Below are 14,082 nucleotides of genomic sequence, written 5' to 3' on the forward strand. Positions count from 1 at the left end.
GCGGCGAGGGCGGAGCATTGCGCGCAGGTTTGCTCCAGCCGGCCGGCCGCGTGCCGTCGCTCGCTGGCTGGGTTGGCTGTAGCGCACTTCAGCCTGGCTGTAATGCCGCGCTCTTCTCACGTTCGGTTTCAAAATCTCCGCTTTTTTATGGTTATTTGCACCGCGGATACGTGCATTTCAGCTGTCATATTTTGTATCTTGCCAGGCAGACTATATGAAAATGGCGTTTTCAAGAGGTTGAAATTTTGAGTGCAGTTGGCCTTTAAGCATTTCGTTCTGGCGTCAACAGAAGGCACCGCCGTTACACAACATGCAAAGATGGCCACCACAGATGCAATGCCAATATGCTTAAATTTTCATTCAAGTTCAAAATAACCAGGTAAGTGAAATCACCAAACTCTGTGTTAAACAAACAAACTGAGCCCTGAAAAGCAGCCCTCATGCAAAATTTTAGTGCCAATGGGTCACTACTGCCCTAGTGCCCACTCCTTTGTAAAGGGGGTTACCGAATATCCCTTCGTAAGCTGTAAATGAACATTTTACCAGGATTCAGGAGAGTGTTGTTCCTATCATACTGAAGGTCGTCATCTCTTCTAGTGGTGGTACTTTGTGTTGCTTTCAGGTGCTATCGTTCCAAGTACAGTTTTTTTTTCTAGATACATTGTGCACACTGTATACTGCAGGCACCCAGAAAGGTTCTTAATCACTATTTAACCTTCCTTTTCAGCCTTCCTAAGGTTGAAGAGAGCATAAATATGACTTAGTCATTGATGTGTCTTGCCTCCTCACAGTCATAAAGATGGGTAAAAAAAAAAAAAATAATAATAAATAAATAAAAAAGTGTTCATCATAAATTATTAATTACGCAAGCATGATTTGATTGATTGTAGGGTTTAACGCGCCGACGCAATGGAGGCGATGAGGCGCGTCGTAGTGGAGGGCTCTGGATTAATTTTGACCACCTGGGGATCTTTAACGAGCACCGAAATCTCGTACAGACGGGCATTTTTGCTTTTCGCCTCCATCAGAAAAGCGGCCGCCGCGGCCGGGAATCGAACCCGCGACCTCGTGCTCAGCAGCGACTTGACTGGAAGTGAGATGTACAGCTGCTGTGTGGACTCAACATCTTACTCGTTTGAGTTCATGCTTTCTCATTCCTGCTCCAGTTATGTGAATAAACATACCATGCAATGTAATTCTGCATCCTGTTATATTAACAGCAAAGCTAAAACAAGAATATGCATTCACTGAAAAAAAAAAAAAAAAGGAAAAAAAAAGGAAAAAAAAAAAAAAGACGTGCTTATCATTTAGCTGCATTTACATTTACCAATAAAAACCTAAAATGTGAGGTCAGAACAAAAACTGAACCATATCTGGCAGCTCCTGTTTAACTGCCGTAGCTGTCGAGAGAGCAAGAGAGCACCAATGTGGCCACATGCGTTCATCTCCTCTGAAACTTGGCAGTGAAAAAGAAAACCTAAGGTGCCTTTTCATGGACCCACCCACGCTGGAAAACATTTCAGGGGTGAGACAGCTGAATCAGATTTGGGAGCAGTTTTTGGAGCAGCGAAATCTTGATTTTGGAGCAGAACCTTGATTTGGAGCAGAATGATGACATTTATTACGTCACCTTAGGAGCCTAAAAATCAAATTTTTGGCAAGTCGGGGGGGGGGTGCGCACTTTTTAATGGGTTTTGAACGTACATAACACTGAAAGAGCCAGAGCCTTTCAATGAAGTTTTTTCTACTAGAGTATCACAAGGCACGAACCGCACTACCTTTTTACAAGCCATTTATAAATTCTTAGGCTCTATGCATAGATAGCATGGAGTGCCGATGAAAAATAGAATCGAAAAACTAAGCAATCGTAAGGCATTTTCATTATCATGTGAATGCTGAAAATTATTGTTTTTGTAATCCCAGACTCGGCTTTACCCAGAATTGTAGAGGCATGGCAAAAGTTGCGCATAGCGAGGTGACGATATTCGCACCCCACCATCCCTCCCATTTCAATCCCCAAGGTGCGCATTCACTACGATCGCAATTTGAATAATGCTGGTATGTTTAGCCACCTCCCTCTTGGCATTAAATTTCACTTCAGATAAATAAACCATTATTACTAGCGTGCAATAATAGCCCGTCCCGCTATCGGCCACTGCTTGAACATTTTGCGGCGATGTAGCCTGCGCCGCCACTTCTGCAGTGTCGATCGTCTCATTTGCGCCACGCGCAAGCTCGCTGTCAAAGGCAGCAATAACTCAGCGTTTTATTATAACACCACAATGAGTCTGAAATTTCACTTCAAGCACGCACCGCGCCTCTCACCCGAGGCCGAAACACGGCGAATTCACGGGCCCCACGTTGTTTTTGATGAACTCCCGTTCTTCGAGTCACGCAACTTCCCTCAACAGATCAAAAGACTAAATGAAAACCCAGCCACCCCCATAACCAAAACCACAGTAGAAATCGGCGAAGAGCACTCTGCCTGAACCACGAGCAACTGCTTCACCCGACAACCATGTTTTCCAATATTCACCACACCAAGATGGCGGCGCCCAGTAATGTCGTTCTGGAGATACGGCGCTCCGAAAATTGCAGTCTTTTCATCAATTTCCACCAGTAGTTTGTCGCCTGAGTACACATGCGTATTTTTTCTACAGGACTTTGCAATTGTTTTCCATGGGAAAACTTTAAAAAACTCAATGTGCAACCCGACATGGTGACCTTCGAAAAAACTATCTTGGGGACAATTTTATGCGGGTTCTTTATTGTATGATCAATCAATTAAACCTTTACAAACAGGATCAACTTGGGGGTGCTGGAAAATTATGCTGTCAGTAAGCATTTTCCCTTGAAATAAAGCAAAATATACCTGAAACCATGTCCATGACTTAGGGAAAGAAAAAACACTTGACCCATCACATCTTCTGTGTTTACAGAGTGCTGTGCAATTGTGCAATTATAAATGAAGAATACTTAAAAGGTAGGTTGTGTGTGTGGCCTTTGTATATGCAGGTTTCGTTACAATGCATATTCACACGGCTCCCACAACATACCGTGTTTACACGATTGTAGGTCAACCCTTTTTTTTTCAAATTTGACAATCTAATGTTGGGGGGTCGTCTTAGGGGTCAACTTAGAATCGAAATTGATCCGTGTACCGCTAGTAACGGCAAGAGAAACGAGAAATGAGGAGTGCTACGAGGTGAAGACAGCTTTGCACCCTCGTTTCCATGGTTACGATCTAGGTGTAGCGTATTAATTTACCACTGCATACATTCTGGCATCAATAAAGGTGATGCCGACTTTGAGAGTTGGTGTTCCCAACCTGTGCCCTTTGTCCACCGCACTTAAAGGGACTAACCTCCCACCATCGCGTTCGGAAGTGTACTGAACAATATGATGATTGTGGCTACGTTAGTGCCGTGCATTGAATCAAGGGATTCGCTAATACTCATTTTGTTTATTAGAGACAAACAAAACACTTATTGAATGCGACTAACGTACTCACTAATAAAAGGAAATCGTGTGCAGCCACTTCCGTCAGCCGCCATGTTGTTTGTTTTGGTAACGCGCGGAAGTGGCCGCTGCCGGTTGCTTTGATGGTTGTCATCTCACAACGAATGTGTTCTTCCCGCTCAACCCACAGCGCATGGTTATTCTGCGTGCTTATACAAAATCTTTTCTTTTTTAACCCTTTCAGGGTCACGGACGTACATATACGTCCTCTGCAGACACCTTCAAAATGGTCAATAACGTATATGTACGTCATAGCTAGTATGTTTAAAAAGCGCGCCTTTTTTGCCAACTTCTCTTGCTTGGCATGTGCTGCCACACTGCGGAAATACGTCGAATTATTTTCTTGCGCTGATGGGTTTTCTTTTTATTTTTTTTTATGATTTACTTCAGCGGCGCGCCAGCTATCGCTTGCACATCTGGTAACGAGGGGACGCGCTGGGTATCGCCCACCAGGCGCCTCTTTTCGTTTTTTTTTGTATTTTATAGGAGCGGTGCACCGTCTATCGCTCACGCAGCGGCTGGTTTCGGTATCGTCCTCCAGGCACTTCCCGCTTTTTGCGCCTGCGAAACTGATGTCTATCTGATTTCGATTCACTCAAAAGGTGCCGGCTTGTTACTCTCTCGTTTTTATTGAGAATTTTTCTTGTGTTACTCATGAATAAACCACATGTATGTAACAACACAAACAATTTTTTTGTCACTTTATGGTCACCCTAAAAAGAATTACGATAATTTTTTCTTGAAATAGATTCATCCGAAGAATTTAAATCAGCAATAACTAAAATCAACCCTGGGGGGTTGCATTTGGCGAAAAAATTCAACCCTCAAAGGGTTAACATCTACTCCACGCACCACGAGTGCACGTCTCTTGTGGGAGCATCAATCACTTACGTAAGAGCCGCCGTATGGGGGGTATTGGTAGTTGACGGAAGAGCTTCTTGCAATACAATTTTCTAGGCGGCGCTCGCATTTTTTTTTTTTTTTGAGAGATGCAATTTTTTGGGGGGTCGACCTACATTCGAGTCTCCTTACAATCGCGTAAATACAGTATGTCGTGAATGGTTTATGCTGCACTTCCCCATATGAGGCTTTGCTGCCGTGTTCTACACGGCTGAACGACCAAGGGCCCCCTTTGGTTCCCAGAGCTCACTATGGTGTTACTACTGCAGGGCAAGGTAAAAGACGTAAACCTGTTTGTAGAGTTGTCACAAAGGCTCAACTTGTGAAACCCCCATTAATTTATGAATAAAAGGTGCTTCGTGCGCAAACAGGACAAGTTTACTGACAGCTTACCCCACACGTCTGACTTGGTAGAAAACTTGTTGTAGGCAAGGCCCTCAGGGGCTGTCCATTTGATGGGAAACTTGGCCCCAGCATGAGCTGTGTACGTGTCGTCTCTCATAAGCCGGGCGAGTCCGAAATCAGCCACCTGAAAATTAGCACCACAATTAGCACCACCGTGATGGATATGAGGAGGACACTGAAGATCAATGACAACCATCAAGGAAACATGCCTGACACTTCTGTCTTCCATTTCCACCAATCAGAGCAAGACAACCTCCAGGGAGCGTGACCCACTCACCTTCACGAGATGGCAGTCCCCTACGAGGCAGTTGCGTGCAGCCAAATCTCGATGAATGAAGCTGCGAGCTTCGAGGTAAGACATGGCCGAGGCAATCTGAGTGGCCATGTACATGAGCACCACAGCTGTGATCTCTTCCCGTGAGCAGTTGCGCAGGTACTCCAAGAGGTTCCCATGGGCCATGAACTCGGTGATGATGTAGAAAGGCGGCTCTCGTGTGCACACTCCTGTGGAAGACAGTGCCGACGACATGTGGCTTTCAAGGAACGATGGCCAACAAATAGCAAGCCCCCTCATTTGCAGTACACACAAAAAGTACACAGTTGGTGTTGTCATGTCTGGCTACAACCAGACTTGCGTGCATTTGGCCCGACTCCCCTCCAAGCTATCAGTTCAGTGGATTACCAGCCCCCAACTTCAACTACGCGAGGCCAGACACAGACATTCTCTGTTCATTTGTCTTCTGCACTGTGCGTTTCATTGCCAACTTTCATCCGCAGCATGCACCCATCCTGATGTTGACACAAACTGTCTGGCATTGATGGGAAGCTTTGCAATACTCAAAAGAGCCGGCATGAACATGGAAAAAAAAAAAAAAAAGAAAGAAAAACACTAACATCGCTTACAGAAACTGACTCCTTCGTGCACGAAATTTTCCGTGCACTATAGCAGCGATGTTGTAGGTGGGGAGTTCAGCCATGTTGGTTAGGTGAACCAGACGTAAAATGCTTCCTATTCAGTTGTGCGTGAGGCATCATGGCGTTGCACTTGAAGTAGTATTTGACATTTTGCAAACCCATACAACACCGCCATGTTGGGCAAACAGGAGCAAGCAACAATTGGCTGCTTTTCCCGACATCATCCAGTGCTTGAGATGAAAAGACTGGGAGAAACCATAGCGGCATTTTTTAAAGGAGCCATGAAGAGAAAACACAAGTTTGGTTCATTCAAAAGATTGCCTCGTTAGAATCATACTGACACCATTTTTAACGTAGACTTCGCTCAAATAAGCTACATAATTAGGAAAAAAGGGAATGGCCATGCGACCCACCAGCTCATTTCCCGCAACAGAACCTATGATGTCATACGAGCCAGCTCTGCGATTGGTGGAGGGCGGTACAAGCAGACGCAAATTAGGTAGAGCTTATAAGCTAGCCGAACGAGCGATTTGCGCTTAAATTTAGGGCACATTCTTTATAAAGCAATAAGACTGGTGGGACGAACAGTGGAAGTTACGAAAGCACATGTAAACATAGAAGTACTGATGCGTACTGCTGATGATGGTACTGTGCGCACTATGCTTGGTTTAGCTGCACAGCACTGCTGGGCTTTGGAGTTGTCTTAGACGACACTGGCCGATTGACGCAAGCAACGGTGTCTTACGTGACCATATTTGTCGAGCGAGCACTGTTTCAGGAAACGATTATTTTCTCCCAGAACAAAACAAGCCAGGTTTAATTACGGTCAAAAACAAACCAAAGGCAGAAAACGGCTTGCCACGGTATGGTGGCGCCATCTAGGTTCAGAGCGGGGTTCCTCGAAGACACTACCACCCTGCAGGGTGGAGACACCATTTGAACGGTCCCGTGCCGCTGCAATTGGGTCAACGTGCTCAACGCGTTGTTCTTTTCGTTTCCCACTACTACACCTAGCAACGCGAAACAGATAAGATGATTCAAACTTCGCCAGTAAACCAGGTTGCGGCGATAATTTTGATGAGGTTTTGACACAATGACTTGCTTCAGCAGCAAGCGAGCGACCCAAAATGGCGGCATACGCGTCTCTACCCTGTATGGCGGACGCGTGAATCAATGTACTCTAGGCTGCAGAGCAGTCGGTTCCTGTGATGTCATTGCAGACCACGAAAACGAACGATTTAGCGGGAAAATCAAAATTTGAACTTAAATTTGTATCCGGACAAGCGCTGGGGGCACTATAAAACCCAAAATCTTTCGAATAAAACAAACTTGCATTTTCTCTTCATGGCTCCTTTAACCTCATAAGGCATCTCCATAATGTAACTCAGTCGGGTGTGGCAGAACTAGCAATTTGCGTAACTTTCAACACAAGCAGTGTGTGGCAATGCGTCGTTCACAGCATATGTAGCTTCACCGAGCAGTCAACTGTGAAGGGAATCTGCTTAATTCCTCTCGGCTCGTAGTCAGATACTTGGAGTAAGACACTTCATCTGCCAGCTTGCGGCCGCGAAACAAAACGTGGTTGGCTCTACCATCGAAGCAGCAGGGTCCCAACAAGCAGCAGATAGAAACACATTGCGCACTTAATTTCAAAGTTGCATGCCAACCTGATTGATTGTAGGGTGTAACGCGCCGACGCAGCGCAGGCGATGAGGCACGCCGTAGTGGAGGGCTCCGGATTGATTTTGACCACGTGGGGATCCTTAACGTGCGCCGAAATCTCATACACACGGGCATTTTTGCTTTTCGCCTCCATCAGAAAAGCGGGTGCCGCGGCCGGGAATCGAACCCACGACCTCGTGCTCAGCAGTGCAACGCCTTAGCCACTGAGCCACCACGACGGGTGTGCATGCCAACCTGACCACCTCTTTTGACAAAATATTAGACTAATGCAAAAACAAGCAATGTTATTTAATTGTAGTCTTCTTCGATGCAGGCCATTTGCGAGGAAGTTAATGAAAACATTAAAATTTCTGTCAGTGCGTGAACAGTAAGCAGCATTGCAAAGGCCAAATCCTGTAATTTTTTTTTGCACAAAAATAACATTAGTCTGTCTAAAGAATTTTTTAAATGCTATCACTAAAATAAGAAAATAATTCGCAGGGTGTATTCATAATTTCAATATACAGGGGTGAGACAGCGGAATCAGATTTGGGAGCAGTTTTTGGAGCAGGAAAATTTCGGTTTTGGAGCAGAAGAACCTTGATTCGGAGCAGAACATTTATTATGCCCCCTTAGGAGCCTAAAAAATCGAATTTTTGGCAACTCGAGCAGGAAAAAATGCACTTTTTAATAGGTTTTGAACGTGCATAACACTGAAACAGCTTTTCAACAAAGTTTTTTTCTACCAGAGTATCACAAGGTACGAATTGCACTACATTTTACAAACCAATTTTAATTCTTAGCCTCTATGCATAGATAGAGTGGAGTTTATTTGAAAATATCGAATTGAAAAACTAAGCAATCGTAAGGCATTTATTATCATGTTAATGCCGAAATAATTTTTTTTGTAATCCCAGACTCGGTTTTACGCACAACTGCAGAGCCACAGCCAAAAAGTTGCGCAAAAGGAGGTGGCAGTCGTCGCACCCCTCTAGCCGTCCCATTTCAATCCCCAAGGTGCACGTTCACTATGATCGTAATTTGATTAATAACGTTAGTATGTTTAGCCACCTCCCTTTTTGCTTTAAATTTCACTTCAGATAGATGGGCCATTATTACTAGCATGCAATAATATCCCGTCCCGCTATCCGACACTGCTGGAAGATTTTGCGGTGAGGTAGCCTGCGCCGCCACTTCTGCAGCATCGATCGTCCCATTCCCGCCGCTGGCAAACTCGCTGTCACAGGCAGGAATAACTCGGCGTTTCATAACACCGCAATGAGTCCGAAATTTCACTTCAAGCGCGCATCATACTCAATGCCGAAACACGGCGAATTCGCTGGCACCACGTTGTTTTTAATTAACTCCCGTCTTTCTAGTCGCGCAACTTTCCACAACAGATCAAACGACTAAATGTAAACCCAGCCACCCTCATAACCAAAACCACAGTGAAGTCGGCAAAGAGCACTCTGCCTGAACCACGAGCAACTGCTTCGCCCGGCGGCCATGTTTTCCAATCTTCACCACACCGAGATGGCTGCACCCAGTAATGCTGTTCCCAAAATACAGTGCTCCGAAAATTGCCGTTTTTTCATCAACTTGCACAAGTAGATTGCCGTCTCGGTACACATAAGTATTTTTCCAACAGGACTTTGCAATGGTTTTCGATGGGAAAACTTTAAAAACACAGAATACAACATGTGCAACCCAACATTGCGACTTTCAAGAAAACAACCTCGGAGACAATTTTATGCGTTTTTTTTATTGAATGATCAATCAATTAAAGCTTTACAAACAGCATCACATTGGGGATGCTGGAAAAGTATGCCGTTAGTAGGAATTTTTCCCTACTGAAAATAACGGGTGCGTTAGAATCCTTGGCTGTCATACCGTTTTGGAGCAGTTTGCGCAATTTTCGAAATTTTCAAGTTTTTGGAGCAGCCTGGCACACAAAAACAAATTTGTATCAAAACTGCGCAATATGCGCAGCTGTTTCACCCCTTAATATACAGTCTATGCTCGTTACAATGGACCCTCATAATCTTGGAAAAAATGCTGTATCCAAAGAATGCAGTACCCAAACAGTGGGTGGCGGGGGGTTAAGTGTAACATGGGAATTTTAACCATTATTGCATACCGTATTTACTCGCATAATCCTCGCAGTTTTTTTTCGGAAAAGTCAATGCTAAGTTAGGGGTGCGAGAATTATGCGGGGGAAAAAAAAATCCGGTACACAGTGTTGCCAATCTGCCTCCTGCCGATCCCGCTAAATGTAGCGGCCGTTTTTTGTATATATAAGCTCAGTGTTGCCAACAGCAGCTATTTCTTTTTATTTTATTCTTTACAACGTAAACAGTCTCTCGTCGATCAGCGATCATGAAATTGCCGCCTTTGCTTTCTGGCGCGCGCCCTATCTCGTAGTCATCATGTGCGTGCCCTACCCCTGCAGTAACGCACATTGAAGTCGGTGACGCCGAAGTGCCTGCCTGCTGCGCGGTTGCCGTGTTCGATCGCGTACTCTATCGCTTTCAATTTGAAAGCGGCACCAAGCACAAAACAGAGATCAAAAAGTTCTCAAAATGGCAGCGAGCTATCCACCGTTGACGCGAGTGACGGGACCATGCGGGACCACGACGACGACACGACAGCGGACTGCGCGAACGCCGTCTAGTTGCGCGCACGCGAAACCGGCTCAAAAACAGTGTGAGCAACGTGTTAGGGTTGTTAGGGCGCCTGGATGGCCTTGGATACACAGCGCTCTCTGCCGAACGGAGAGGCGGCGGGGGAGGGCACGCGTTGGAGAGCGCGTGCACCATGCGGGTTTCGCGAGCAGGCAACTTTCGCCGCCGCAAAGTTGGGGGTGCGAGGATTATGCGAGGAACCAAAAAATCCAAGTTTTGGTGGCTCACATTAGGGGTGCGAGGATTACGCGAGTAAATACGGTATGTATGCTACAGACAATTTGTTCTTTCTACATGCCTGCAGCCTCCCTGTACGGCGTTCACGCAGGGGAAAAGAATAGCCTAACACTGTTTTTGAAGCTAGCACCGACACTTGGAAAATATCTAGCCCATGCGGTCGAGTGCGTAGAGACGCACGCTAAGCTGAGCAAATAAAGCGAAAATATAACTAAGAGCAATTACTAACCAGCTATAAAAATCAGTCATGGCCAGCACAATTAGCCAAGCTCTTTTCAAACCCTTGTTTACCCGAAACCATTTGTGAAACAATACGGATCGCTGCCTGACATTTCCCCAAAGGCAGCTTCTACATTTTTAAGGGGGGACGCGGCTTTCAACTTCGGAAAAATGACCAAAACATTGTTTTTTTGAAACCCACATATTCGGCTTCTATGTTTCCTATTCTGTGCGCCTGCAAAGTTTTTCCGCTGAAAAGCGTCGCAAAGTGGCATAAAAAATAATTTTGCCAGGCACGGTGACAAACTATCAGCGCAAAAGGGCAAAAAAAAACGGCAATTTTCGGAGCGCTGTATCTCCACAACGGCGCCACTGGGCGCCCCCATTTTGATATCGTTATATCGGCCGAGCGATCGTCTTTCCGGTTACACTCGTCTCTTTTATCTTCGTTCATTCAGAAACGCACAAACGGCAGAAAAGAAACGATGCACAAACGAAGCTAGAAATAGATGTTGAAGTGCTATTGGTCCTCCGGTCGGGGCGCACTAAAATGACCCTCCTGATTGGGTGTCGCTGCGCAAGATGGCGGCCGCCTGAACTGCGGAGCGTACGGTTTGAGTTCATTTTCACTGCTTCGCTCGGCCAAGTTTCTGTTCAGTCTGTGGCATTAAACACGGACGGTATTGTGATGGGAATGCCTGAGATCACGAGCCAGATTATGAGAAGTTGTGTGGCTCGAAAGGCGTAGATCATCGAACGCTTCGTGGTGCGCGTGACTCTACCGTCGCAGACCCCGGAGGGTGACACGGTGTGCGTGCTTGCAATAGCGGTTCGTGAAGCGAACTTTTAGGCGGATTTGCATGTTTACACACTTAGTTATTGCTGTTTTTTAACTGTGGGCTCGCTAGCCTTGAGAAAGAAACGGTCGACGCGCCAAACGCTGCGGCGCGCACTGCATAGCCGACACGCATTGGAGCATCACATGACTGGGCAACCGGTTACGATTGAATGCCAGTATTGTAATTAATGCCTGCGACATTAGATTTAATCTTAAAAGTGACCTGAAAAGCCATATCCGGGATAATGAAAGTACGATATGTCGCGGTAAGCGTGCGCTGAGATGCGTGCGAGCCATATCGCCTTTCTTGCGCAACGTTTCCCGTGCACTTCTAATAATCATGCAAACAGGTTTGAGTTAATAATTTAGGAATAAAAATATGTTCTCTCCATTAAAAATTTACCTTTCTGTCACAGCATTTAACAGTGAATAATTTTTTAGGGAAATTATTCATGCCAATGCATACATCTATGGCTTAGGGCATATTGGCTGTGCTGCGAGAAATATTGGATGCCTTGAATGCCAAAAGTAGTAAAAAAATGCCCTTGCATTGAAGTTGGGAGTTATGCAGAATATTCTACCAAGCTTCAAAGTAGCTCATTTGCATCCTTGTGGTATGCAAACTTTTGGCAATGAACACCTGCACGTATGAGTACTAAGTTTCTGCGCCAGGCAAGATGATAAAACATAAAAGAAGCCAAAAATATTCAAATTTAAGTAAAAAAAAAAAGTGCGTCACTTGTTGCCATGGCGACAACACTGAAAAGGGAGGTTGTCCAATGCGATACAGCCAACCAGCTAACCTACTTTGCATTGAAAGCCCATTGAAACCCATCTCCCCCTGTTTGGTCTGCAAACTGGGCTATGCACTCTTCACAGAGGAGCTGAAAATGATGTTTTGTGGAAAGAGAAAGGCTGTAAAAGGCACTCCAATTTCAAGGCATGGCCTTCCAGAAGCCCCATGCTCAAAATGGACATGAAAGGCTACAACCCTGATGACTTTTGATAAGTGAAACCTATCTTGCAACTTCGGAAGCCGTTTTCTCAGAGTTTTTTTTGCCACCTGCGTCACTCTTCCAGGGATTTCTTCGTGACCACTGGGTCTATTTTGATTCCGTTTCTTGCATTACAATCCTTGGTGAACAGTTCAGGTCGTGACACTCTTGGTTTTCCAGATTTGTTTTTTTGTTATTTTTTCATTCAAATAGTCGTTCACAGTCGACATGCCTGTTGCACATTAACCTCTAAAAGAAATAAAAACTAAAGAACATTGTGTTGTAAAAAAAAAATTCTAAAACTGTCACGACCTCTTCCATTCATTTGGGAATGCAAAGCACTTCGAAACAAGTTTTCTATCATGTTTTATAAGCCGCTCAAGCTCGGTACAAGCGGACCAGAAAGAAAATTTAATAAATAAAAAAGTTAACAAAATATTACTTCGAAATTTTTATGTTGTCATCACAGAAGCATCTCCAGTTGCTGTGCCAATTTTCATCAAAATCCACACAGAAATAAAGTTGATTTTGAAAGCCACATTCCCCCTTAGCGATGTTATTTGACAAAAGTAATCTGATGGAGGGCAGCTGTGAAATCGAAAGTTAAACCAGTTGGAGTCTGCACGGCCAGCAGCAGATTGCGCACAATGGATGGGAACCATCCCCCTGCTCAAGGCATTTCTTGCCTTTTTCATCAGAGAAAAGGATAGCGCATGTAGCAAGGTTCAGGCTTGCATGGCCTTTTCCCGTTCGTGCAGTGCATCGCCACTACTGCCTCGCCATAGCGTCAGAGAATGGATGACATAGACCAATATCAATGCTCATTGATCAAACAAGAGTGAAAAAAGATGCCAAGCCCAAAACCAATTGAAAAAGAAAGAATAAACAAGTGGCACCCCTCTTTGTGTCAACGCCAGAGGAGGAAGAAACGGCCTACCAATGAGCTGGACCAGATTGGGGTGCTTCATTTCCTTCATGATGGCCGCTTCTTCCAGGAAGTCCTTGAGCGCCATGGTGTCCTCCTTGAGTGTCTTCACCGCCACTGTGAGGTTGTAGCGCTTCCACAGGGCCTCGTACACGTCCCCATACTGGCCCCCGCCCAGCCGGTGCTTCATCACAATGTCCGTACGGTCGATCTCCCACTCGTCGGGCTCGGGGCTGAGGGCAAACACGGCCGGCTTGTTGCGCTTGGGCGCCGGGTACAGCAGCTGCGTGATGAGGCCGTCGGCGTGCAGCGAGTGGTGGTGCACCAGCTCAGCCAGCGTGTTGAACCGCCAGTCCGAGGTGACGTACACCTGCACAACCAACACCCCCGGTGCAAACTTTGCCTCCCGGGCCGCAGCCTTTCGGCACATGCGAGTTCTTTCCCGACTAGTTACTCAAAAGCTCTTGAGAGCGCAACCCAAGGTATTTCAAAGTTCAAAAGGTGGACGTCCGGGTTTCTCAACGGCTTCCCTTTGAACAAAATTGCTCTCTTTGAAGAGGGATGACCTGTTTAAAGTAGCACAGGGCTTACACTACACAATTTCAATGTAAAAATATTCAAACTTTCGAATATCAAAAATATCAGTAGAATTTTATTCGGTTCAACTTGAATAGCAGTGTTTGAAAGCTTAAAGGGACCCTGCAACACTTACCGTCGACTGCTCGGAATGTATTTTAAGGTAAAGTCTATCGTCCCAGCAATCTCCTCCCGCAAGAATTATGACAA

General features: G+C 45.4%; 1 protein-coding gene across 2 annotated transcripts in view; it reads right to left on the bottom strand.

Moving 5' to 3' along the window:
- Abl (tyrosine-protein kinase Abl) overlaps positions 1–14,082 on the bottom strand; it is a 44,637-nt gene that overhangs the window by 15,554 nt on the left and 15,001 nt on the right. For both annotated transcript variants that reach the window (XM_077682291.1, XM_077682292.1), the window contains exons 4-6: positions 13,309–13,666; positions 5,102–5,328; positions 4,813–4,948 (exon numbers count right to left, since the gene is read on the bottom strand). In XM_077682291.1, coding sequence (XP_077538417.1) covers positions 4,813–4,948; positions 5,102–5,328; positions 13,309–13,666 — 721 coding nt within the window. The remainder of the gene's footprint in view (positions 1–4,812; positions 4,949–5,101; positions 5,329–13,308; positions 13,667–14,082) is intronic.

The sequence above is a fragment of the Haemaphysalis longicornis genome, unplaced genomic scaffold, assembly GCF_048455015.1.
Source record: "Haemaphysalis longicornis isolate Haplotype H1 unplaced genomic scaffold, Haemaphysalis longicornis Haplotype H1 scaffold_1, whole genome shotgun sequence".
NCBI lineage: Eukaryota > Metazoa > Arthropoda > Arachnida > Ixodida > Ixodidae > Haemaphysalis > Haemaphysalis longicornis.